At 42.3% G+C, this 27,217-nt stretch overlaps 1 protein-coding gene and 1 long non-coding RNA gene across 6 annotated transcripts; one reads left to right on the forward strand and one right to left on the reverse strand.

The window, feature by feature from the left end:
• Positions 1-3,448: 3,448 nt before the first annotated feature.
• On the reverse strand, positions 3,449-12,125 carry LOC129814810 (uncharacterized). Of its 5 annotated transcripts, none has more exons than XR_008753358.1 (5): positions 10,265-12,125; positions 8,207-8,300; positions 8,011-8,132; positions 7,760-7,791; positions 3,449-4,459 (listed from the first exon to the last, which is right to left on the reverse strand). It is a non-coding gene; the product is annotated as an uncharacterized LOC129814810 (long non-coding RNA). The 5 variants fall into 5 exon arrangements; XR_008753356.1 differs by having other exon boundaries at positions 8,011-8,153; XR_008753355.1 differs by having other exon boundaries at positions 3,449-4,133; positions 4,342-4,459; positions 8,011-8,300.
• Positions 12,126-12,223: 98 nt separating this feature from the next.
• On the forward strand, positions 12,224-26,687 carry psmf1 (proteasome inhibitor subunit 1). Its single transcript, XM_055867849.1, has 7 exons — positions 12,224-12,470; positions 13,545-13,697; positions 13,812-13,894; positions 18,204-18,380; positions 23,287-23,340; positions 23,711-23,860; positions 25,736-26,687. Exons 1-7 carry the CDS (start codon positions 12,342-12,344, stop codon positions 25,785-25,787), a joined length of 798 nt encoding a protein of 265 aa, XP_055723824.1. The 5' UTR covers positions 12,224-12,341; the 3' UTR covers positions 25,788-26,687.
• The last annotated feature ends 530 nt before the right edge of the window (positions 26,688-27,217 follow it).

Genomic DNA, 27,217 nt, shown 5'->3' on the forward strand with positions numbered 1-27,217 from the left:
CCCTAAACCAACATAGAAACAGAAAACATAGAATGCCCACCCAAACTCACGTCCTGACCAACTAACACATACAACAAACTAACAGAAATAGGTCAGGAACGTGACAACGACGAGATCGGCACACCCCTAGAATTGAGCCCCACGGTCATAATACGTCATAATACCCATAAAACCTAGCGGTCAAAACGGAAATGGTTCCAATTGTTTTTCCACCTTTCGTTTTATCCATTGTGGATTTTCTTTTTTTTCTTCTTTCTTTTTTAAAATACGTCTAATACGGGTTGTGTTTATTTTTGGCTTACCCTGGCGTGACGTTTTGATAACCATGCAAATCTCTCGGGGAAAAAGTTGACTTATCAATATATTTATCTCTATTTACTCACAGATTCGAAAATGTTAATTAGCATCAAAGTAAACATTATGCAAGACTACAAATCCCTGCAAGCTCCTGCAGGTCATCTCTAACTGAAACCTTTGCTGTCGGCTAGCTAGCCATTAGCTACCTTGATCCAAATCGAAAGATATATTGAACATTTTAATTTACTGTTACATATATTATTTAACTAAAAATTGGTTGTTTTATTTATCCATTTGGTTTTGTCTTGTACAGAATACTATTCTAGTAGCAGTCAGATATTTATAATGTTCCACGAATACTAGGATCGTTTTTTGCAAAGAAGCTATATACGCACTATACATACACATTGATTTAGTACTGTAGATATGTGGTAGTGGTGCCTGAGGGCACACAGTGTGTTGTGAAATCTGTGAATGTATTGTATTATTTAAAAAATTGTATAAACTGTCTTAATTTTGCTGGACCCCAGGAAGAGTAGCTGCTGTTTTGGCAGCAGCTAATGGGGATCCATAATTAATACAAATACAAATATAGCTAGCTTGCTACCTACAATGATAGACAACATACTCTTATTTTACCAGATCCTCTTCTCCTTCAGCCAGTGGAGATCTTTATTTAATACTTTATCATTTCTGCCAACTATTTGAATAACGTTCAATTCATTGTGTCAGAATGCACTGCTGTATTAAATCAATTCAGACCTAACTTGTTGACATGTTCTGTTGCAGATTCAAAGCCAGATTAACTCATTGCAGAATGTATCAAACATCATGAATGAATAAGCATATTTATTTGACAAGAATGCACCTAGTCACTCAGTTACCTGAACTCCAACAATTACATTGTTGTAAAGAAATCAAAATAGTAAATAATGCATCTAACATTTGCCTTTTATACATAACATATAAACATCTGAATTTAAGTAAACATTTATTCTTAAATGCCACAAAACTGGGACATCAAAGAGCACCATATGAACTATTATTACTATCCAAGAGAGCACAGATTATTCTGCTTTTCCTTTGAAAGAAGACATTGACATGTAAATACATTCATGATTTCTTACTCCAAACGGGTGACGTTTCGTGTGGAAAGTATATGATTACTGTGAAAGTAGTTCGTAAAATGTTTCAATGATAAGTGTCTCTTTCTCTCATCCTCCCTCTCCATCTCCTTTGTAACAAGCCGCCATATGTTGTGTCAGTCCGCTAGGGACCTTTTTCTAATGTATTAAGTGTGTATGTTTATCCTGTGTTATCATTTAGTTTGCTAGTAAATAAATAAACCAAATTGTGAAGTACTGAATCATAAGTAATGTAGTTTTTTTGCAAGGAGGTTACGACTGTTCAGAATGATGATATGATAAGAGGTTATGATTAATACGTTGACTGTTTTATGGATGTCATAGGTAAAGACCTTCAGAGTTTAATTCGGGAGATGGTAACTCTTTAAACAACCACTCTCCTGTTGCCCCAAATTCCTAATGAGGTAATTGTTACATTATTCTTTTAAATCAGGTAACAATTAAACATAGTTAATTGATTTGATAAATAAGTCATCAGATTAATGAACGTAAAGTCACGACACAATACAACATAAGCATTGAGGACAGCCTTTTGTTGACAACTTGGTGGTTTACACTGTGTCTACTGTGTGTGAATGACGGAAGAATCTTACCCCAGCTGTAGGTCCATTTGAATGTGTGGTCACGTGCTTCTACACCTGCATTACTTGCTGTTTGGGGTTTTAGGCTGAGTTTCTGTACAGCACTTTGTGACATCAGCTGATGTAAGAAGGGCTTTATAAATACATTTGATTTGATTGAATTTGATTGACTTAGGCCTGTACATCAACCAGTACTGGGACCATTGGCGACTTGGGATGCTTGCTCTCAAAGTGTTGCTTGAATGTCTTTGGGTCTGCATCTATAGAGGTCAAGTACAAAATGAGCAAAGTTAACAATTTATGGTTACATTTTTATGACGCATACTGTGATAGCCTATAGCGCGGCACAGTGGACGCTTCATAATAACCATAACACCTTGCGGTCAAACACGGAAATGGTTCCAATCTTTTTTCCACAATTAACTTTTTCTTTACAAAGTATGTGTCTGGTGTAGGCTTACCTTGGAGTCACGTTTTGATAGCCATGTAATTCTCTCTCGAACAAGGTGAGTTTTATCAATATATACGCCTAAATTTACACAAAAAAAAACAAAATGCTATTTAGCAACAGAGAAGACTTCAGCAAAACTACAAACTCCTGTCGGGAGCTCCTGCACATCAACTCTAGCCGACTCTGTCAGCAACCGTTCACCAGCACGATCAGAGACCTGTGCCCAATCCATGATGAATCTGTGCTGTATTGAAATTATTTTAATAAAGTGTTGAACTTCTTCCGTCCCCTTTCTCTGTCTTAGCTAGCCACTGACTAATCTTTAGCTAGCTAGTTAGCAGAGCAGTATATTAAAAAAATGTTGTATAACTTAGCCTAGATAATTGTTTGTACAGTATGTCGACTTTGGTGTCCATGTCAGCCTTTATGGCGTTTTTCAAGGATGAGCATAAGAGCATTAAAAGGGGAGAAGACCACTATACTGTAAATCTGGCGATGTGGAGCGGTGCAGCTATAGTGAGATACAACTTACTGGTTTGGTCAGGGCCAGCATGGGGGATAAAGTTTATCCTGTGTTGGTGAGTGCAACTAATAAGTTAAGTTTAAGCATCTTAGCAATACAATGTGTTCTATACAGCTGTCAACATTCTACAAGGAAAGAGACACCTAATCAATCATATAACCAGATGAACCCGAATTCTAGACTTAGATGAGTGATAACTCAGTTCTAGAATGTTGTCATTAATGAGAAAATCTATCAATATTCTGAATTAACTTTGTTTAGACATCCAGCCTGTAGCAGAGAAAAATATTCAAAGGCACAGTATTTATTTATTCGGGGTGGTACATGCATTCACAGTCTTGATTTATAGGATCTTTCCCACTATATGATTGATAAGATAAAATCCAAAGTTATCAATTAAAAGTTTATGGAAAAACTGCATTTGTCCAGTTCATTAAATATTCTACAGCTATAATGTAATAAATCAAATCAAATTTTAATTATACCGCAACATTTCTTACAACAAATGCATTTCAAGGTGTTCAAAATAATGCATTGAAAGGCATGTGGCACTCAACATCCTTCCTCTTGGTAGGTCTCTATAGGTGACCAGAGGATTCTCTCTACCACATGAGCTCCACGGATGCATTTCCATAAGTGTAGCCATGCAGCCTATTTTGACGGTTCACAATATAAGCTGTGCGGATGTGGAATGCGAGTGGAGGAAGCCAGCCGTGCCCAACCAGGTGCAGTCAGCGGAGGACCTGTACCCGGCCGAAGACTACAACCCTTTGTCCCGAGAGTCCACAGAGGAGGATCTTCAGTGGCTAAGGAACCGTCTCCGGGGCAGGTTCAGTGGAATGCCATGTCTCCTTGAACCTGAGCCAGAGCAACCGCTATCCTCCCTGTCTGTACCAGAAATTGTTAAAAACAAGGGCACCTGGGGCATGCAGGCATTCTGACATGGCACTGTTGAGGGAGCAGCAGGAGGCTATACAGGAGGCAACAGTTGGACAGCGCACCAACCGCAACTGGCACACCATGAGGAGAGGGAGGTTAATGGTCAGCAATTCTGGAGCAGTGGTTAGGGCCAAGTGTGTTACTCCATTGCTGCTAAAAAAGAGTCCTCAGATCACAGTTGTTGGATAGGGTGTAGTCTGTAAAGTGAGGCACAGATAAAGAAGAGGAAAGCATCAAGGCATCCAAAATGGCTACAGGTATTGATGTGCAGGAGTCAGGGCTTTGTGTCACAGTAAATAAGAACTTCTTCTTAACTGACTTGTCTAGTTAAATAAAAAATAAAATAAATAAATTGAAGAGGCAGTGAAGTCGAAGGATTTCTATATCAAGGCAGGAGGGTCTTACCGCCTCCGTCAAGACCATCCTTACTGGCACTAGGTCCAAGGTCATCTCCACATCACTGGAAGGGACACCTGCTTCTTCGTTGTGTGGACCTCCTGTCAGTACCGGATTTCAGGGAAGCCTAATGTCCAAAAATATTCCACATTGTCACGTTCCTGACCTGTTTTCTGTTTAGTTTTGTGTGTTAGTTGGTCAGGACGTGAGTTTGGGTGGGCATTCTATGTTGTCTGTTTCTATGTTGGTTTAGGGTTGCCTGGTATGGCTCTCAATTGGAGGCAGGTGTTTGGCGTTCCTCTAATTGAGAGTCATATTTAGGTAGGCGGTTCACAGTGTTTGTTTGTGGGTGGTTGTCTCCTGTGTCTGTGTCTATGTTTGCACCATACGGGACTGTATACGGTTTGTTCATTTCATGTAGTCTGTTCCTGTTCATTTCGTTCTTCACGTTGTATGTAAGTTCGTCGTTCGGGACTGTCTACTTTCGTTTTGTTATTTTGTTAGTTTATAGTGAAGTTCGTGTTTTCGTCTTGTCTTTAATAAATCATTATGTCTTCACTATCCGCTGCGCCTTGGTTCAATCCCTGCTCCTCCTCTTCTGATGAAGAGGAGGAGGATTATCGTTACAGAACCACCCACCAATCCAGAGCCAAGCAGCGGTTTAAACGGAGTAAGGGACAGCGCAAGAAGGAGGAATGGACTTGGGACGATGTATTGGACGGTAAAGGTTGCTACACATGGGAGGAGATCCTGGCTGGAAGGGATCGCCTCCCATGGGAACAGGTGGAGGCACTGAGGAGAGCAGAGGCTACTGGAGTGAAGAACCGGAGTTATGAGGGGACGCGTCTTGCACGGAAGCCCGAAAAGCCCGTGAGTAATTCCCAAAAATTTCTTGGGGGGGGGCTAAGGGGTTGTGGGCCAAGGGCAGGTAGGAGACCTGCGCCCACTTCCCAGGCTAACCGTGGAGAGCGGGAGTACGGGCAGACACCGTGTTACGCAGTAGAGCGCACGGTGTCTCCTGTACGTGTGCATAGCCCAGTGCGGGTTATTCCACCTCCCCGCACTGGTAGGGCTAGATTGGGCATTGAGCCAGGTGTCATGAGGCCGGCTCAACGCGTCTGGTCTCCAGTGCGTCTCCTCGGGCCGGCATACATGGCACCTGCCTTACGCATGGTTTCCCCGGTTCGCCTGCATAGCCCAGTGCGGGCTATTCCACCTCGCCGCACTGGCAGGGCGACCGGGAGCATTCAACCAGGTAAGGTTGGGCAGGCTCAATGCTCAAGAGAGCCAGTATGCCTGCACGGTCCGGTATTTCCGGCGCCACCTCCCCGCCCCAGCCTAGTACCTACAGTGCCTATATTACGCACTAGGCTACCAGTGCATTTCCAGAGCCCTGTTCCTCCTCCACGCACTCTCCCTGTAGTGCGTGCATCTAGCCCGGTGCCTCCAGTTCCGGCCCCACGCACTAAGCTACCAGTGCGTCTCCAGAGCCCTGTACACACTATATATTCTCCCCCTACTAATCCTGATGTGCTTGTCCTCAGCCCGGCGTCACCAGTGCCGGTACCACGCATCAGGGGTAGAGTAGGCTTTGAGGATACAGTGTGCCCTGTCCCTGCTCCCCGCACTAGTAGGAAGGTGCTTATCATTAGCACGGTGCCTCCAGTTCCGGCACCACGCACCAGGTCTACAGTGCGCCATATCCGGCCAGAGCCATCCGTCTCACCAGCGCCATCTGAGCCATCCGTCTCCCCAGCGCCATCTGAGCCATCCGTCTCCCCAGCGCCATCTGAGCCATCCGTCTCCCCAGCGCCATCTGAGCCATCCGTCTGCCAGGAGCCTGCAAAGCCGCCCGTCTGCCATGAGCCTGCAAAGCCGCCCGTCTGCCATGAGCCTACAGAGCCGTCAGCCAGACAGGAGCCGCTAGAGCCATCAGCCAGACAGGAGCCGCTAGAGCCGTCAGCCAGACAGGATCTGCCAGAGCCGCCAACCAGACAGGATCTGCCAGAGCCGCCAACCAGACAGGATCTGCCAGAGCCGCCAACCAGACAGGATCTGCCAGAGCCGCCAACCAGACAGGATCTGCCAGAGCCGCCAGCGAGCCATGAGCAGCCAGAGCCGTCAGAGCGCCATGAGCAGCCAGAGCCGTCAAAGAGCCATGTGCAGCCAGAGCCGTCAGTGAGCCATGAGCAGCCAGAGCCGTCAGAGAGCCATGAGCAGCCAGAGCCGTCAGAGCGCCATGAGCGTCGTGAGCCGTCAGCCTGCCATGAGCGTCGAGAGCCGTCAGCCTGCCATGAGCGTCGAGAGCCGTCAGCCTGCCATGAGCGTCGAGAGCCGTCAGCCTGCCATGAGCGTCGAGAGCCGTCAGCCTGCCATGAGCGTCGAGAGCCGTCAGCCAGCCATGAGCATCGAGAGTCGTCAGTCAGCCATGAGCTGCCCTTCAGCCTGAAAAGGCTGGATACCCAGAACTGCCCATCAGTCCAGAGCTGTCTCTCTGTCCGGAGCTGCCTTTCAGTCCGGAGTTGCCCCTCTATCCTAATCTCCCTCTCTATCTTCATCTATCTCTATAGTCTTATCTATCCCTCTATCTTGATTTATCTCTCTGTCCTGGTGTTATCTTTATTTAATATATTATTAAGAGAATTGTGTGGGGGAAGAAAGAGGGTGGACATTCTTTGTGGGAGGAAGTTAGGATGGATTATGGTGGGGTGGGAACCGCGCCCGGAGCCTGAGCCACCACCGTGGTTAGATGCCCACCCAGACCCTCCCCTAGACTTTGTGCTGGTGCGTCCGGAGTTCGCACCTTGTGGGGGGGGTACTGTCACGTTCCTGACCTGTTTTCTGTTTAGTTTTGTGTGTTAGTTGGTCAGGACGTGAGTTTGGGTGGGCATTCTATGTTGTCTGTTTCTATGTTGGTTTAGGGTTGCCTGGTATGGCTCTCAATTGGAGGCAGGTGTTTGGCGTTCCTCTAATTGAGAGTCATATTTAGGTAGGCGGTTCACAGTGTTTGTTTGTGGGTGGTTGTCTCCTGTGTCTGTGTCTATGTTTGCACCATACGGGACTGTATACGGTTTGTTCATTTCATGTAGTCTGTTCCTGTTCATTTCGTTCTTCACGTTGTATGTAAGTTCGTCGTTCGGGACTGTCTACTTTCGTTTTGTTATTTTGTTAGTTTATAGTGAAGTTCGTGTTTTCGTCTTGTCTTTAATAAATCATTATGTCTTCACTATCCGCTGCGCCTTGGTTCAATCCCTGCTCCTCCTCTTCTGATGAAGAGGAGGAGGATTATCGTTACACACATAGTTCATACACACACACTAGGCTCCCAGAATAGGTTATATTACATACAAGTTTTGGTCAAAGCAGCCAACTAATGGAATTTAGTTAACTTTGGAATGGGCACAGTGGGAATTGATATCTGTCTTACTTGCTGTAGGTCCCAATCATCCCTGTCTGTACCTGACATTGTTGAAAAACAAGTGAACAATGAATCATACACAAACAATAGGCTCCTACAGTAGGCTATATTAAATTCAAGTTTTGTTCAAAGCAGCCAATCACAAAGTCTGGTCTGAGTGCATCTCCTCAGTTTCATTCAGTAGTACAACACAATTCACAGAGCATTTTATCATGGGCACAGTGGGAATGTATATCCTTGATGTTTAAATTGTGTCTTACCCCCAGAGTGAGAGAGAGGGAGAGTACATCACTTCCAGCAGATCTCCTTGCTGAGGGTGGCGTTGATCATTCACTGTTTCAAAGTGGGGTAAGCCTGATGTCCCACATGTCAAGCATTATGTCTAAAACATGGGGAAAAGCATCTACAAATTAAATGTTTTGCACAATATTGTATCAAATTTGATGAGTTACTGACCTGTCTGTTCACAGGCTTGAGGTGTTGTAGTCCTCGCGTTCAGATCACACTGGCACAGGATGTCCATGCACCGAATGGTCTGAGAGATGCACTCCTGTTGGACCGGAAAACAAAAGAGACATTTGGTCAGTGGTAGGTCTTTTTCAATGCTGTATCATCATCTTTAAGTCTTTATTAAAGACTCATCTCTTCAGCGAAGGTGAACGGAAAGGCACTGGAGCGACGAACCGCCCTTGCAGTTTCTGCCTGGCCGGTTCCCCTCTCTCCACTGGGAATTTCTGCATCTGACCTTATTACGGGGGCTGAGTCACTGGCTTACTAGTGCCCTTCCATGTCGTCCCTAAGAAGGGTGCGTCACTTAAGTGGGTTGAGTCACTGACGGGATCTTCCTGTCCGGGTTGGCGCCCCCTCAGGTTTGTGCCGTGTGGGGGAACTTTGTGGGCTATACTCAGTCTTGTCTCAGGGTAGTACGGGTAGTACCACCCACCACTGCAACCTGTATGCTCTAGTTGGCTGGCCCTCGCTACATATTCGTCGCCAGACCCACTGGCTCCAGGTCATCTAGAAATCTATGCTATGTAAAGCTCCGCCTTATCTCAGCTCACTGGTCACGATAACAACACCCACCCGTAGCACGCGCTCCAGCAGGTATATCACACTGGTCATCCCCAAAGCCAACACCTCCTTTGGCCGCCTCTCCTTCCAGTTCTCTGCTGCCAGTGACTGGAACGAATTGCAAAAATCGCTGAAGCTGGAGACTTACATTTCCCTCAATAACTTTAAACATCAGCTATCTGAGCAGCTAACCGATCGCTGCAGCTGTACATAGTCCATCTGTAAATAGCCCACCCAATCTACCTACCTCATCCCCATATTGTTTTTATTTACTTTGCTGCTCTTTTGCACACGATCATCTGTTCATCATCATCTGCTCATCTATCACTCCAGTGTTAATCTGCTAAATTGTAATTACTTTGCTACTATGGCCTATTTATTGCCATACCTCCTCATGCCATTTGCACACTGTATATAGACTTTATTTTTTCCCCTATTGTGTTATTGACTCTACGCTTGTTTATTCCATGTAACTCTGTGTTGTTGTTTCTGTCGCACTGCTTTGCTTTATCTTGGCCAGGTCGCAGTTGTAAATGAGAACTTGTTCTCAACTAGCTTACCTGGTTAAATGAAGGTGAAATAAAAACAGTTGGTGGTTTGCAGATATCCCTCTAGTGGTGTGGGGGCTGTGCTTTGGCAAAGTGGGTGGGGTCATATCCTGCCTGTTTGGCCCTGTCCGGGAGTATTGTTGGACAGGGCCACATTGTCTCCCGATCCCCCCTGTCTCAGCCTCCAGTATCTATATTGCAATAGTTTGTGTCGGGGGGCTAGGGTCAGTCTGTTATATCTGGTGTAATTCTCCTGTCTTATCCGGTGTCCTGTGTGAGTTTAAGTATGCTCCCTCTAATTCTCTCTCTCCCTCCCGGAGGACCTGGGACCATGCCTCAGGATGACCTGGCCTGATGACTCCTTGCTGTCCCCAGTCCACCTGGTCGTGCTGCTGCTCCAGTTTCAACTGTTCTGCCTGCGGCTATGGAACCCTAACCTGTTCACCGGATGTGCTACCTTGTCCCGGACCTGCTGTTTTCGACTCTCTCTCTCTACCACAACTGCTGTTTCGAACTCTGAATGCTCGGCTATGAAAAGCCAACTGACATTTACTCCTGTTGCACCCTCTGTTACACCTCTACAACCCCTGTGATTACTTTTATTTGACCCTGCTGGTCATCTATAAACATTTGAATATCTTGACCATGTACAGTTATATTCTCCACCCGGCACAGCCAGAAGAGGATTGGCCACCCCTCAGAGCCTGGTTCTTCTCTAGGTAGTTTTTCCTAGCCACCGTGCTTCTACATCTGCATTGCTTACTGTTTGGGGTTTTAGGCTGTGTTTCTGTACTGCACATTGTGACATCGACTGATGTAAAAAGGGCTTTATAAATACATTTGATTGATCTTTATCTGGACCGAAAACGCATTACTTGTCATAACACAAACCCACATTTGACAACGTGACAAGTGATCCCTCAACACCCGATCCTCATGCCTCATTGTTTGTTCTTGTTTCCCCAATCAACAGTCTGGATCTTCCTCTTCTGCCATGGCGGATGAGCTGGAAAATGGCAGCTGCTGACCTGAGTGTTGTCACTGATCAGGACAGTCTAGGGTACTATTTGCCCGAAGAGGTGAAATATTGCGATTAACTGTACGGCTGTAATTCTGATTCTAATTCTCAAGAGAAAAGTTAAAACCCTCAGCCGTGAGGTCACCGAGGAGGACCAACAGTGATAAACTGAGATCATCTGAAAGGGACTGACATGCAGGGATGGAACATAAGGATTTTGGGCACTGGCCAGCAGACCACAATTTCTACTAGCCTGGGTAACAGTCAGGTCCTAAATCTGTGGCATGTGATGTTTGAATAGGCAAAATGTCACTGCTATGTCAGGCTAGTTTGGCACATTTTCTACTAACCATTTTACTGCTGTGTCATGCTAGCACATTACTAGTCTACTAGTCCAGTCTGAAAATTACTAGCCTCGGGCTAGCTTAATTTCCATCCCTGCTGACATGTATAAATGACTTCCAGGTCATTTGATTAGTCATGTACAACAGATGCACTCGTGGAGCAAAACCGTTTGTGTTTTGTATGTGGAAACATTGAGGTGGAAACAAGTACTTTGTGAGCTAGCCAGCTAGTTAATGTTAGTTCACCGTTTGTGTAATCACACTTTTCCACGTGGTGACATGCTTGTGTAAAGAACGTCACTCAGCTTGCTTGGCGAGTACAACTTCCTCCCGATTCAGTCCATACCTGCCGCGAACTCGGGACCTCTGCCTCAAACACAAGAGACCGCCCTCAAGCGTCTTAACCGATCGCAAAACCTTAAAAGCTAGCTAATGAGGTGGCGCAAGCGGGACACTTAAGGCTGATTTGTAAGTTTCATACATCCCCATGTGCTACACTAACTAATTTTAGCCTACCGGTGCAGGGATATTTAGCGAACTAGTTGCGTTAGTTCATTGTTAGTGTAGTCAGACTTTTCCCCAGACCCCACAGGTGGTGACATGTTAGCTAGTCCACCAGGGCAGGAATATTTAACGATAGCTAGTTAGTGCTAATCGCTAACATTAGGCACATTCGCTAGCATGTCACTGCTTGGGAAAGTCAGATTACACCACGATGAAATACGGTGCAACGTTAGCGAATGTAGCCAACCAAGGTGACTAACTAACTAGCCCACCAGGTGATATTTAGATAGCTATATTTCGGCACTGGTTGGCTAACTTTCGCTACCATGTCACCACATGAAAAAGCACGACTAAACAAACCGTGAGCTAACGATAACTAGCTGGCTGGCTCACAATTTACTTGTCAATAATATAAGGTCACAACAGTCATTATGCTAGCCTACGCTGGTTTTCTTTTTACTTGTAAGGAAGGTAACGTGCATTGTACACGTAACTACAGTTGGTGGTTATTTAGCAAATTTTCAAAAGCATCTAGCTAACCACAGATCTTTTACCTAACCAAAACACAGACCTTATATGAAGCAGTTCTAAAATCCCCTATGGCATTATTAATGGTGGAAAAACGATTGGAATAATTTCCGGGTTTCACCGCTAGGCTTTGTGGGTATTATGACTCGTATTGTGGTATTCAATTCCCTCAGGGATCACGTTCCCATAGGCCTATTATACATGTATGCAGTCAATGTACTGTAAAATGCTATGGCATATATTTCACGAGACACTGTTTTTTAGGCATAATTTTCTGAAAATCTGAGATGAGTTCACTTCCCCCAGGGATCACTTTCACGTTCTAAAAATGAGAAGATCTCAATTGTATGGTCCTCGCGTCTTTTCTCCTCGTCTCCTCAGAACACATTGGAGGAGAAGGTCAGAGGGGCGGTACCTCTGGTTCTCTCATCCAATGAGTTTTGAGAAGGAGACAAGGAGAAAGGAGAGGTCGCGTGGATCAGCCATTGAGAGCATCCCAATGATCAACATAAACAGCCGTGCCTCTCGCAAGTCTTTCGTTTTCGATCAAACGTTATCGATTCATAACTTTCCGAAAGATGGCTGGTTTAGAGCTTTTGTATAGCTGCGTAGCAGGCAGTATTACCTGTCCACAAGACGTCGTTGTGTGTTTTGTTCACTGGGAAATTGTAAAGAGTGGGTACAAATGCCTTGGGTTAGGAGATGAGGTGAGTGTGATGCCAGCAGGCTACAAATTATTGATTTTATAATTCCATATCTTATAGCTAATTGCTTTAGAGTTTACTGACAACGTCACAATTTGTTAACAACGCCAGATTAGCCGTCTGACATGTATCATCGCTAACCAACTATAGTTGGCTAGTTAATTTACAAGCATTAATAATTATAGTTGGTACTCTAGTCAATTGGCTAAATTAGCTAGCTATACTTAGCTGTAGCTAGTTAGTTAGCAAGGCATGTCAGACTGCTAATCTGTCGCTGGTAGCCAGTTGTGATGCTGTCAGCAAACTGTGTTGACAAATTAATACGTTTCTTGAATTTGTATGAATGCCAATATGTAAATACTCATTATTTTGATTATGTGTTTTGTGTTTTGCTTATGTGTTTTGTAAATTAGCTTCCCAATCGCTATCAGGTCTCTAGTTATATTTTGTAACACGCTAATCAGGCCATATACCATAGGTATGACCAAACGATAATACTATTTACTGGTTCAATTACGTTGGTAACCAGTTTATAATTGCCATAAGGTACCTCGTGGGTTTGTGGTATATGGCCAATATACCGCGGCTAAGGGCTGTATCCAAGCACTCCGCGTTGTTTGCCATATACCACACTTACTCGGGCCTTATTGATTAAGGTAACCACCTGAAACTGGACACTTTCAGAAGATGCATGTTTGGCCGAAACGAGAACGAAGATAGTATCGCCTAGTTAAAGTTGGTTGAAATGCTGTGCTACTCCTAACCGTACCTAACATGTAACCCCCAATTATAATGGATACCACATCTGTTTGGTTAAATCAAGTTATTTGCTATTAAAATCTGTAGCTAGGACTGTCATTCTTTGTATCTGAGCCATCTACGAATATGAGTGTGGTTACATTCTTTCATCCTTAGTTGACATTTAAAGTGGCGGGGTTAACATTGGGCTGAAACAAACTCATGATTGTGGCTTTAAATAGTTATCTTGAGAGGGTCTGACGTTATGCAACATGACGCGTGACGATGCATACCTGTTTAATTATGAATTAATAAATCTGTTATTTACATTTAATTCAGCCTCAGAATGGTGACAAGAAGTCGGAGTTGCTTCCTACAGGGTGGAATGGCAGCAAGGAATTGTACACCCTGCGGTACAAGTCAAATGATGACAAGTCTAATTTCTTGGTCAAAGCCATCACTGTGGATTCCACATTGATCTTCAACTTAATGGTAACTATACAGCTATTCAAAATGTTATTTCAAATCATAAGTGGTTATTTCTCAGAAATGTAGTTAGGCTACATCTACAGTAGGCCTAAGTGTGATTCTTTTCTATTGTGTCAGGACTCGGCCACTGAACAGGTGTCAGACCTGACAATGAATGTCAGTGATTATGTGGATGCAGATCATTTGCAGACATTTGAAAGGTTGGTAAATATGTAATATTTTTGGGGATGTATTGAAGGCTTGCTCAATTTTAACAGTACTTAATGGAGCAAAAGTGACGAACAACAGATTTATAAGTATTTGGATAAGGAAATCCACTGGACCACACATTCTTTGAATTTGGTGTGTGCGTGTGTTGGGTCATGACTTTTTTACACCAATTCTTGCTTTGTTGCCTAGAGTCTTAGATGAGCTAAATACAAATATCCCAACTTCAAGTAAATATTTCTCAACAATCCTTTTACACTGAACAAAAATAGAAACCCAACATATTAAAGATCCCAGAAATGTTCCATATGCACAAAAAGCGTATCTTTAAGTTTGTGTTTATATCCCTGTTAGTGAGCACTTCTCTTTTGTCAAGATAATCCATCCACCTGACAGGGGTGGCATATTGAGAAATATACATTTTTTTCCTTTATTTTAACTAGGCAAGTCAGTTAAGAACAAATTCTTATTTTCAATGACGGCCTAGGAACAGTGGGTTAACTGCCTTGTTCAGGGGCAGAATGACAGATTTGTACCTTGTCAGCTCGGGGATTCGATCTTACAACCTTTCGGTTACTAGTCCAATGCTCTAACCACTAGGCTACCTGCCGCCCCTGATTAAACGGCATGATCATTACACAGGTGCACCTTGTGCAGGGACAATAAAAGGCCACTCTAAAATGTGTAGTTTTGCTGACTGTGGGAATGTCCACCGGAGCTCTTGCCAGAAAATGCAATGTTCATTTCTCTACCATAAGCTGCCTCCAACATCCTTTTAGAGAATTTGGCAGGACATACAGCCGGCCCCACAACCGCACTGTATTGGCATTCAATAGAAAACTACAAACATAAATCCATCCAGGAAGAGGGATTTTTTTTCTCTGGTTTTTGCCTGCCATGTCAGTTCTGTTATACTCACAGACATTATTTGAACAGTTTTGAAAGCTTTAGTGTTTTCTATCCAAATCTACTAATTATATCCATATCCTAGCTTCTGGGCCTGAGTAACAGGCAGTTTACTTTGGGCACGCTTTTCATCTGGAGGTGAAAATAGTGCCCCCCTACCCTAGAGAGGTTGAGGTCGAATCCGGAAACTATCATCTCGAAAACAAAACATATATATTCTTTCAGTGAAAAACAGAACCGTTCTGTATGTTATCTAACGGGTGGCATCCATAAGTCTAAATATTCCTGTTACATTGCACAACCTTCAATGGTATATCATAATTACGTAGAGTTCTGGCAAATTAATTCGCAACGAGCCAGGCAGCCCAAACTGTTGCATATACCCTGACTCTGCGTGCAATAAACGCAAGAGAAGTGACACAATTTCACCTGGTTAGTATTGCCTGCTAACCTCGATTTCTTTTAGCTAAATATGCAGGTTTAAAAATATATACTTCTGTGTATTGATTTTAAGAACGGCATTGATGTTTATGGTTAGGTACAGTCGTGCAACGATTGTGCTTTTTTCACAAATGCGCTTTTGTTAAATCATCCCCCGTTTGGCGAGTTGGCTGTCTTTTTTAGGAAGACATAGTCTTCACACAGTTCGCAACGAGCCAGGCGGCCCAAACTGCTGCATATACCCTGACTCTGTTGCAAGAGAAGTGACACGTTTTCCATAGTTAAAATAAATTAATGTTAGCAGGCAATATGAACTAAATATGAAGGTTTAAAAATATATACTTGTGTATTGATTTTAAGAAATCAAGGTACATGAGGTACATGTTGGCGCAGCGACAGTCCTTTTTCGCGAATGCGAACCGCATCGATTATATGCAAAGCAGGACACACTAGATAAACTGGTAATATCATCAACCATGTGTAGTTAACTAGTGATTATGATTGATTGTTTTTTATAAGATAAGTTTAATGCTAGCTAGCAGCTTACCATGGCTTCTTACTGTATTCGCGTAACAGGCAGGCTCCTTGTGGAGAGCAATGTAAGGCAGAGCGTTGGATTTGTAACTGGAAGGTTGCAAAAATGAATCCCTGAGCTGACAAGGTAAAAATCTGTCTTTCTGCCCCTGAACAAGGCAGTTAACCCACCGTTCCTAGGCCGTCATTGAAAATAAGAATGTGTTCTTAACTGACTTGCATAGTTAAATAAAGGTGTAGGGGAGGGGGAAATCTGCCAAATTGGTGTCCAAAAATACCGATTTCCGATTGTTATGAAAACTTAAATCGGCCATTCCGATTTAATCGGTCGACCTCTACATGCAATACACCAAATTAAAGCTACACTTGTTGTTAATCCAGCCGCAGTGTCAGATTTTTAAAAAGGCTTTACGGCGAAAGCAAACGATGCTATTATCTGAGGATAGCACCCCATCAAACAAAGACAGACAATCATATTTCATCCCGCTAGGCGCGACACGAAACTCAGAAATAAAGATATAATTCATGCCTTATCTTTGACAAGCTTCTTCTGTTGGCACTCCAATATGTCCCATAAACATCACAAATGGTCCTTTTGTTCGATTAATTCCATCGTTATAAATGGACATTTTTGGCTATATTTGGCGCGTTTGATCCAGAAAAGCACCGGTTCCAACTCGTACTACATGACTACAAAATATCTCATAAGTTACCTGTCATCTTTGTCCAAACATTTCAAACAACTTTCCTAATAAAACTTTAGGTCTTTTTTTAATGTAAATAATCGATAAAATTTAAGACGGGATAAACTGCGTTCAATACCGGACGAAAACAGTGAAGCGCGTTCCAGGTCGCGCGCACCAAAACATTAGAGTGCACCTGGAGTGACGCAGGAAAATAACAGGGCTACTTCTTCATTTCTCAAAAGGAAAACATCAACCACTTTCCAAAGACTTGACATCTAGTGGAAGCTATAGGAACTGCAAGCATATTTCTATTAAAACGGGCTTGCCATAGAAAACCAATGGAAAACAGATTGACCTCAACAACAAAAAATTCCCTGGATGGATTGTGCTTGGGGTTTCGCCTGCCAAATCAGTTCTGTTATACTTGGACTTTATTCAAACAGTTCTTAGAAACTTTAGAGTTTTCTATCCAAATCTACTAATTATATGCATATTCTAGCTTCTGGGCCAGAGTAACAGGCAGTTTACTCTGGACACCTTTTTCATCCAAGCTACTCAATACTGTTCCCAAAGAAGTTAACTCTCGCAAGGCTGCCGTCCCAGACGGCATCCCTAGCCGAGTCCTCAGCCTATGCGCAAACTAGCTGGCTGGTGTGTTTACGGACATATTCAATCAATCCCTATCACATTCTGCTGTTCCCACATGCTTCAAGAGGGCCACCATTGTTCCTGTTCCCAAGAAAGCTGAGCAAAACGACTATCGCCCCGTAGCGCTCACTTTCGTCATCCTGAAGTGCTTTGAGAATAATCAAGGATCATATCATCTCCACCCTAGACCCACTCCAATTTGCTTACCGCCCCAATAGGTCCACAGACGACGCAATCACATTCACACTGCCCTAACCCACGTGGACAGGAGGAATACTTATGCGAGAATGCTGTTCATCGATTACAGCTCAGCATTTAACACCATAGTATCCTCCAAACTTGTCTTTAAGCTCAAGACCATGGGTCTCAACCCCGCCCTGTGCTACTTGGTCCTCGACTTCCTGATGGGCCGCCCCCAGGTGGTGAGGATAGTTAACACCACCCAGCTGATCTTCAACACTGGGGCCCCAGAAGGTTGCGTTCTCAGCCCTCTCCTGTACTCAGACAGCGTGGTGAAGGCGCAACAGCGCCTCTTCAACCTCAGCAGGCTGAAGAAATTTGGCTTGTCACCAAAAACCCTCACAAACTTTTACAGATGCACAATTGAGAGTATCCGTTGGCCTGTATCACCGCCTGGTACGGCAACTGCTCTCGCCGTAAGGCCGTAAGGCTCTCCAGAGGGTAGTGAGGTCTGCACAACGCATCACTGGGGGCAAACTACCTACCCTCCAGGACACCTACACCAACCGATATCACGGAACTAGAAGCACAAGCATTTCGCTACACTCGCATTAACATCTGCTAACCATGTATGTGACCAATAAAATTTGATTTGAAATCCATAGATTAGGGCCTAATCAATTGACTGATATCCTTATGAACTCAGTAAACCCTTTGAAATTGATGCTGTTGTGTTTTTATATTTTTGTTCAGTGTAGATACAATGACAAGATGTGTCAAAGCTCCTTGTGACAAAATACATTTTCATGCATTACAATTTTTATTCCAGTTCTGTACAGAATGATCCTTATTATTCCTATAAGTATCTAAACCGTGTTGATATTGACATTATCCTCCCCTCTGTCAGTGTATTCAAGAATGCAGAAGATTTGTCTCAGAAGGTGAAGAGACAGCTCCTTCCCTCAGTGCCCGCGCCAAGAAAGGAAGACAAGAGGAGCAGAGAAAAATCCGACGACTCCCAGCCGGACAGTGACCCTCTCCGCATTCCCACAAGGCATCCACAGACCAATAGGCAGCCTAACTGGTTTGTACAACATACCTTTCTACAGGTTTCTTCAACTGGTGAATGTTGGGCCAGTTGATGTTCACCTTAGTAAAGAAGAACATTACTTGAATACCCCTACTGTACTATATCAGCTGTAGTCACTGACTTATACTGAATGTTTTAGCCTAGTAACATTACAAAATGGTATTTATGAATATGATACTCATTGCAGGAAAGTAGGTGTGTTGCGCGTCACTAATTTACGGGAGTGTCATTTGAATGTAAACACTTAATGTCCAATTTCTAAAATTCTCCAGTAGAAGGCCTTGCTTTTATTTCTTAACTCGCAACCGTAAGCTAATTTCTGTAATTGGCTTGCCATTAACTTGTAAATAATGACTAAGTTTATTTTCATGTAATAATGAATACAAATTAGCTTAAGTGAAGACGTCAGCTATATGATATGGTCATTATTTAAACTGGCTAGCCAGCTTACTTAACCTTTCACAAGTATCTACCCCGGATCCGGGATCACCCCCCCCCCCCCCCCCACACTGATTAGCATCGCTAGCATAGCGTCACAATTAAATAGTAGCATCTAAATAGCATTAAATCACAAGTCCAAGACACCTAATGAAAGATACAGATCCTGTGAATAAAGCCACAATTTCAGATTTTTAAAATGTTTTACAGGGAAGACACAATATGTAAATCTATTAGCTAAACACGTTAGCAAAAATCACCATTTTTCTTGTCCACCATTTTCTCTCAACATCAGTAGCTATCACCAATTCGGCTAAACTAAGATATTGATAGCCACTAACCAAGAAAAAACCTCATCAGATGACAGTCTAAAAACATATTTATGGTATAGGATAGGTTTTGTTAGAAAAATGTGCATATTTCAGGTATAAATCATAGTTTGCCATTGCAGCCAGCATCACAAATCTCACCAAAGCTCCTAGAATTACTAGAGACAGCAACTTGTATTACCAATTTACTCATCATAAAACATTTCTTAAAAATACACAGCACATAGCAATGGACAGACACAGATCTTGTGAATTCAGACAACATTTCAGATTTTCTAAGTGTTTTACGGCGAAAACACAATAAATCGTTATATTAGCATACCACATACGCAAACGTTACCCGAGCACTGATTCTAGCCAAAGAGAGCGATATCATATCATCGCAAAAAAATATATAAATTTTTTCACTAACCTTCTCGGAATTCTTCAGATGACACTCCTGTAACATCATATTACAACATACATATACAGTTTGTTCGAAAATGTGCATATTTAGCCACCAAAATCATGGTTAGACAATGACAAAAGTTGCCCAGCTGGTCAGACAATGTCGTGCGCCATATTAGACAGTGATCTAGTCGTATACATAAATACTCATAAACGTGACTAAAAAATATAGGGTGGACAGCGATTGATAGACAATTTAATTCTTAATACAATCGCTGATTTACATTTTTTAAATTATCCTTACTTTTCAATACAGTTTGCGCCAAGCGAAGCTACGTCTAAAAAGATGGCGTCATAAGCCATTAACATTTTTCGACAGAAACACGATTTATCATAATAAATTGTTCCTACTTTGAGCTGTTCTTCCATCAGAATCTTGTGCAAAGAATCCTTTCTTGGGTCTAATCTTCTTTTGGCCGAAAGATGTCCACTTGTCCGTCGAAATGCCCACTAACGTACGACCGGGACCCCGAAATGTGCCCAGCGCGTCAAAGTGCACAACAAAGCAATGCCTCAAAATCGCACTAAAAGGATATAAATTGCTATACAACGGTTCAAATTAACTACCTTATGATGCTGTAAACACCTATAACGGGTAAAAACATGACAGGAGAAATATTACTGCCTACACTAATGTTTGGAAAAAGAGCAGCGCGGTGTCCAACGCGCATCCGGTGCAGCTGGAAAAGAGTTCCTACCTACAGGATTTTTTCATTTATAGTGGCTGTGATTGCGCAATCGATACCATTCAAATCGTCATCACGTAAAGGCATCCAGGGGAAGACGTAAGCAGTGTCCGTATCCTGATAGCGTTCACAGTCGCCTTTAAACTGACTCCAGATCAGGGGCCAAAATGTGTGAAATCTGACTCCATGTCAGGGAAATTGCTGTAGAATGAGTTCTGTTCCACTCAGAGACAAAATTCCAACGCCTATAGAAACTATAGTGTTTTCTATCCAATAATAGTAATAATATGCATATTGTACGAGCAAGAATTTAGTAGGAAGCCGTTTAGTCTGTAATGCAATTATGCTAATGAGAAAACAGCACCCCCTGTAGTCGCAAGAAGTTAAGGTTATCTGGTTAGCTAACAAGCTAGAAATGAACCAAAACAAACTAAAACATTGTTTAGAAGTTGCCTGGTTTGCTATATTGACATACTACATTTTAAACGGATGGGTTGATTGGTGGTAAAAAGACACCAGTTATGCCATTTTGGACCACCAGGACAAGTTTGATGTCGAAGACAAAATAATGTTCATGATGTCACTATGACAACTGTCAACAGATATATCAATACACGGTATAAACCAGCTCTTAGTCTGTTTATTTAGTACACTACCGTTCTAACTCTGTTTAGCACATGGCCTCATACAAATCCTTAAAAAGATGGTTGGGGCTAAAGCTTAAGAGCGTGTGAACGATGGTGAATGGTTGTAGACCGAGCTCTCCGGTAGGTGTACCAAAACATTCGAGGGTCATTTTCTCATAAGTGGGGTTTATCAACTTTCAAAGCAGACTTACTTTCCCATTGTTTCTCAACTCTAGTGTGTGATATATAATTTTCGATTTCTGAGTCGCTACTTTTATCCAATGTCAACATAATTTCAAATTTTTCTACATAAGACCGTATTACCGACACACCAGCAGTCAATTTCCAGGTGACCATTTTAGTCACGGTAATTAGGTTTCTCAAAGCTTTGGTCATTAGTAGTCTACCAAACTTGTTAACTGCCTGGTACTCTGTCCCTCTAATCTCTCTGACAATAATGCAAATGTGATTGCAAGTCTAATCAAACACTTCATGAGTGGTCATGTTGCGCAAAATTTCTATAGGCTATACAACTTACTTAATATTAAGCACATTACTTCTCTTTACAGCAGGAGTATAGCCTACCTGGCTGGCATGAAAATGAACCACAGGAAAATGTATCCTCCATTCGCTGTTTAAGTGCATGTATAACATGTATTTTTTCCCCGATGCCCCTGTTTTGAAACGGGTGCATGATAATGGTCTATTCTAAATCAAAACAAGTTTCACACGTATAGTTGCCGTTTACATACACTTAGGTTGGCGTCATTGAAACTTGTTTTTCAACCACTCCACACATCTTTGTAAACAAACTATAGTTTTGGCAAGTCGGTTAGGACATCTACTTTGTGCATGACACACAATTTTTCCAACAATTATTTACAGGCAGATTATTTCACTTACAATTCACTGTATCACAATTCCAGTGGGTCAGAAGTTTACATGCACTAAGTTGACTGTGCCTTTAAACAGCTTGGAAAATGTCATGGCTTTAGAAGCTTCTGATAGGCTAATTGACAGCATTTGAGTCAACTGGAGGTGTACCTGTGGATATGTTTCAAGGCCTACCTTCAAACTCAGTGCCTCCTTGCTTGACATCACGGGAAAATCAAAAGAAAAAAAGTTGTAGACCTCCAAGTCTGGTTCATCCTTGGGGGCAATTTCCAAACGCCTGAAGGTACCACGTTCACGCAAGTACAAACAATAGTACGCAAGTATAAACACCAGCCGTCATACCGCTCAGGAAGGAGACGCGTTCTGTCTCCTAGAGATGAACGTACTTTGGTGCGAAAAATGCGAATCAATTCCAGAACAATGGCATCATGGGGTAGGAAAATTATGTGGATATATTGAAGCAACGTCTCAAGACATCAGTCAGGAAGTTGAAGCTTGTTCGCAAATGGGTCTTCCAAATGGACAATGACCCAAGCATACTTCCAACGTTGTGGCAAAATGGCTTAAGGACAACAAAGTCAAGGTATTGGAGTGGTCATCAAAGCCCTGACCTCAATCCTATAGAAAATGTGTGGGCAGATCTGAAAAAGCGTGCACGAACAAGGAGGCCTACAAACCTGCCTCAGTTACACCAGCTCTGTCAGGCGGAATGGGCCAAAATTCACCCAACTTATTGTGGGAAAGCTACTTGACACGTTTGACCCAAGTTAAACAATTTAAAGGAAAAGCTATCAAATACTAATTGAGTGTATGTACACTTCTGACCCACTGGGAATGTGATGAAAGAATAATAGTAGAGCGAATTATTTATTTCAGTTTTTTTATTTGTAACTTTTCACCTTCGTAAAATAAAGTGGTGATCATAACTGACCCAAGACAGGGAATGTCAGGAATTGTGAAACTGAGTTGAACATTTTTTTTTTAATGTATTTGGCTAAGGTGTATGTAAACTTCCAACTTCATCTGTAAGTGTTGATACTATATTGACGTGCATGCATACTTTTGACATTTTGTTTTTCAGTTAAGATCCCTGCGGGTGAACGGTACACAACGTTGAATGTACATGGATTTTGTATTTATTTGGCAGCTGACGTGAATTGGTTGTTGGATGTACAAAAAAAAATCAACCAGTTTTCCACTTTGGATCAATAGATTTAGTTGACATCTGACAATACCTTGCATGGGTGCAAAACTATATGCAGTCTTTAATTTGCCGTGTGTGTTACGATACCACATGACGCAGACTTAATCTTTTGAGTGAAACAGTCCTAATGTAGAAAAACTTCCTCATGTTGTCACCCAGATTCACATTTGTTTATTTTGCAAGCTATAACTCACAATATTTTAACAAAGTAGGTTTTAAAAGACCATAGAGTGAAGTCTGCTTCGTGTTACACTAGTGGTGTCATGTGTTTTTCAGGCCAGACCCCATGGCTCCTTTCGCTGCAGGTGGAGCTGATCTGGATCCCTTTGGGTGAGTTTCCCTCCTGCACTCAGCAATGGTAGAACATTTCTCTAGTTCATTACAAAAAGTAATAGAAATTGACATTGAATGAGATCCTCAAGACATCTTGACTGCAAAGCAATTGTTTTCTTTGAATTTAAAGCACTAGGCGCTAAAGACATTAATCCAACCACTCCGAATGAGTCCTCCAAATATGTAGATGGTGTTCATTTAAAGGACTTCATTTATTTTAATTTCGATTACGTGACTTGAATTATGCGGACAATGAAGATAAGGCTCAAATATTAGGAAAGTGGAAAACTCTTGAGTCACTATCACAGCAAATAGAACATGCTATCTAACGCAATACACCAATGACTGCTCTGTTTGTGTCTACCAGTGGTCGTGGAGGAGGGATGATCGTGGACCCTTTGAGGGCTGGTTACCCCCGCTCGGGGTTTGACCCCTCTGGTGGCATCCTGCCGCCGGGAGCTGTGCCACCCGGGGCCCGCTTTGACCCCTTTGGGCCTGTCGGAAGACACAGACCTGGGTAGGAGTTATTTCCTTGAATTTTATTTTGGGTATTAATAATGTTCACCATTTTATAAGGCATTCATAAGTAGTTTGCTCACCATTGTGAATTATTCCTACATTTGTAAATGTTAGTAAGCTGTAAAAGTGTAGTTATTTACAGACTTTGAACTATTGATTATATTCATTATTTACAGTAATGTATGAACTATACGCCTTATAAATTATTAATCATTCGTGCATAATTGGAAAGTTGTGTAAGTAATACATCTATTTATTGCTTACTAGCTAACATTTACATTTGTAGGAGTTATGGTGAGCAAACCAGAAAAATATAACGCCAAATGTAAAGTTTCATGAGCTGACATAGAAGATCCCAGAAATGTTCCATACGCACAAAGCTTTTTTTTGGTTGCACCATTTTGTTTACATCCATGTTACTGAGCATTTCTCCTTTGCCAAGATAATCCATCCACCTGATAGGTGTGCAATATCAAGAAGCTGATTTAAACAGCATGATCATTACACAGGTGCACCTTGTGTTGGGGACAATAAAGGCCACTCTAAAATGTGCAGTTTTGTCACATAACTTGAGACAGCTGTGGCATTGTGTTTTGAGGAAGCATGCAATTGGCATGCCAACTGCAGGAATGTCCACCAGCGCTGTTGCCAGAGAATTTAATGTTAATTTCGACCATAAACCGAGGCAGCTTAAACGTTTTTTTTAACGTTTGGCTGTATGTTCAACTGGCCTGAGACCAGCCACCTGGAAAGCTGATGAAACTGAAGAGTATTTTTGTCTGTAATAAAGCCATTTTTGTGTGGGGGGGGTAGAGTGTGTCCGATTTTGGCTAGGCCTGGTTCCCCAGTGGGTGAGCCTATGCCCACCCATGGCTGCGCCCCTGCTGAGTTATGTGAAATCCATAGATTAGGGCCTAATGCATTTTTTTTAATTTACTGTAACTCAGTGATTGTGTTTTTATTTTTGTGCATCATATTTATAAATGATATGCCTTTTATAATTGATTTGTTATAGCGTGTAACCTCACTTCTATATTTTTTATTTATTTTTTATTTTACCGTTATTTTACCAGGTAAGTTGACTGAGAACACGTTCTCATTTGCAGCAACGACCTGGGGAATAGTTACAGGGGAGAGGAGGGGGATTAATGAGCCAATTGTAAACTGGGGATTATTAGGTGACCATGATGGTTTGAGGGCCAGATTGGGAATTTAGCCAGGACACCGGGGTTAACACCCCTACTCTTACGATAAGTGCCATGGGATCTTTAATGACCTCAGAGAGTCAGGACACCCGTTTAACGTCCCATCCGAAAGACGGCGCCCTACACAGGGCAGTGTCCCCAATCACTGCCCTGGGGCATTGGGATATTTTTTAGACCAGAGGAAAGAGTGCCTCCTACTGGCCCTCCAACACCACTTCCAGCAGCATCTGGTCTCCCATCCAGGGACTGACCAGGACCAACCCTGCTTAGCTTCAGGAGCAAGCCAGCAGTGGTATGCAGGGTGGTATGCTGCTGACATATGATGGAATTTATTTGACATGGATAAGTGCACAATAAATAACATTCCGGTGTTCAAATCAATCCAAGTGTGCCTGAGTTAGGAAAAGGGATGAATTTTCATCCGTATGTTGGGTAAGAAAGCGAAGGCTATTGTAAACACACACAGGTATTTGAGATTCAATATGTCAGTCAGTTGTATGTAACTGAAGTCAAGGTTAAATTGAGTGAGAAAGAGTGTGAGTGAGAAAAAAAATGGCTGGTGTGGTGGGCTGTCACAGAAATTGCCCACCAGGTATGTCTTGAGTGGGGCATTTGTCGAAGAGTATTATTTATGGATGTATGACTGTATTATGCTCTGTGGTTTCCAGGCCAGACCCAGATCACATGCCGCCGCCAGGCTATGATGACATGTTCATGTAGAAGAAAAGGCACTCCTCGTGCTCCTCACACTTCCTGGACCACTTCCTGTCTCTGTAATGCAAGAGGAATACACACTTAGACAGGCTCTGGAACTTTGGCCAAATATATATATATATATATTTAATAAAGAATAATAATAATTAACCTCACACTTTGACACTTCCTGGCAGTTCAATGTGTAGTTCGTTCATTCATGCATGCATGATCTATGAGCAGAGTTAGTTTGGCTTGAATTAGCCACAAAATCCCTAGTTTGAAAGCAACTGTTTTTCTGGAAGCTGTGCTTTGCCATTTTTCCCTCATGTGGGCCAGCCCCTTAGCAATTTGATTTCAACCAATGAGCTTCAGCGATCGTCATGCAAGTGACCGCTAGCAAGATGCACATACAGCAGAGTGAGAGAGAGCAATAACGTGGTGCACATAGGTGACACTACCATCCGAACTACTGGCTTAAAAAGTATACTAAAGTACTGGAGAATCCCTTTTAATAAAACTGTTGGACTAATTTGTTCAGTGTGAGGAATAAAGCTACTTTGTATGCATTTTTTTGGGGGGGGGGGGCTTATTTAGAGGGGCTCTAATTGAAACAACATTTTGGAGTTCATAGTCAAATGTTCAAGCAGCTAATATTTGTTTTGATTTTCAAATGCTGCTTGCAAAGACTGGCTTTTGCTGCTTGTGTCCCCAAAAGTAAAATGTGAGAACCTGTCCAATTTGTTTTACAATCCAAGTCATTCGTATACACACCTACAGCATTAGAAATGTAATGATTTGATCCAAGTTATGTCTGCTACCTAACTTAACATGATAGTTTGCTTTTGCTGGCATCTTATTAAAATATGTTTTTCAGACTTTACTGGTTTAAGTCCAGCAAATGTTGTAATAAAATATTGCGTTCCAGTTTTTGTATATACTATTTTAAGTTTTTGTGTTAAAAAAAAACAAACTTGAATGCAAAACACTGTAGAATGAATAGGCTACATTAGAAGCTGTCAAATACTCAATTTTAATAACGGCCTTCAGTGTGCTCAGGAAATCCTGCCCTCTATTTTTAGTCACAGTATATACATTTCTTTGCTCCATCTATTACAGCTCACCTTCACAAGAGCATAAAACTGAAGTATGTAGCAAATGCGTTCACTATTGGGAAAAGATGCCAAAGGATAATTTTCTTCCCTTTTCGAGAACTTTCATACCGTGTAATCTGAGTGGATATAAGTTCATCCCAGCATAATGGGATATGTATGGACAATCGATGATTCCCATAAATGTACATTTCCCAAAAATTGTAGATCCAGCTTTCTGCCAGATGAAATAAGATGAACACTAAAAAGTAGGTATCCTCAGATTGCCTTGATATCCATCATGATAGATACACAGTGCTCGTTTTCACAGAGAAATCTTATTCACATAGCTAGCTGATGCTCTGC

Source organism: Salvelinus fontinalis, chromosome 18 (assembly GCF_029448725.1).
Source record: "Salvelinus fontinalis isolate EN_2023a chromosome 18, ASM2944872v1, whole genome shotgun sequence".
In the NCBI taxonomy this organism is placed as follows: domain Eukaryota; kingdom Metazoa; phylum Chordata; class Actinopteri; order Salmoniformes; family Salmonidae; genus Salvelinus; species Salvelinus fontinalis.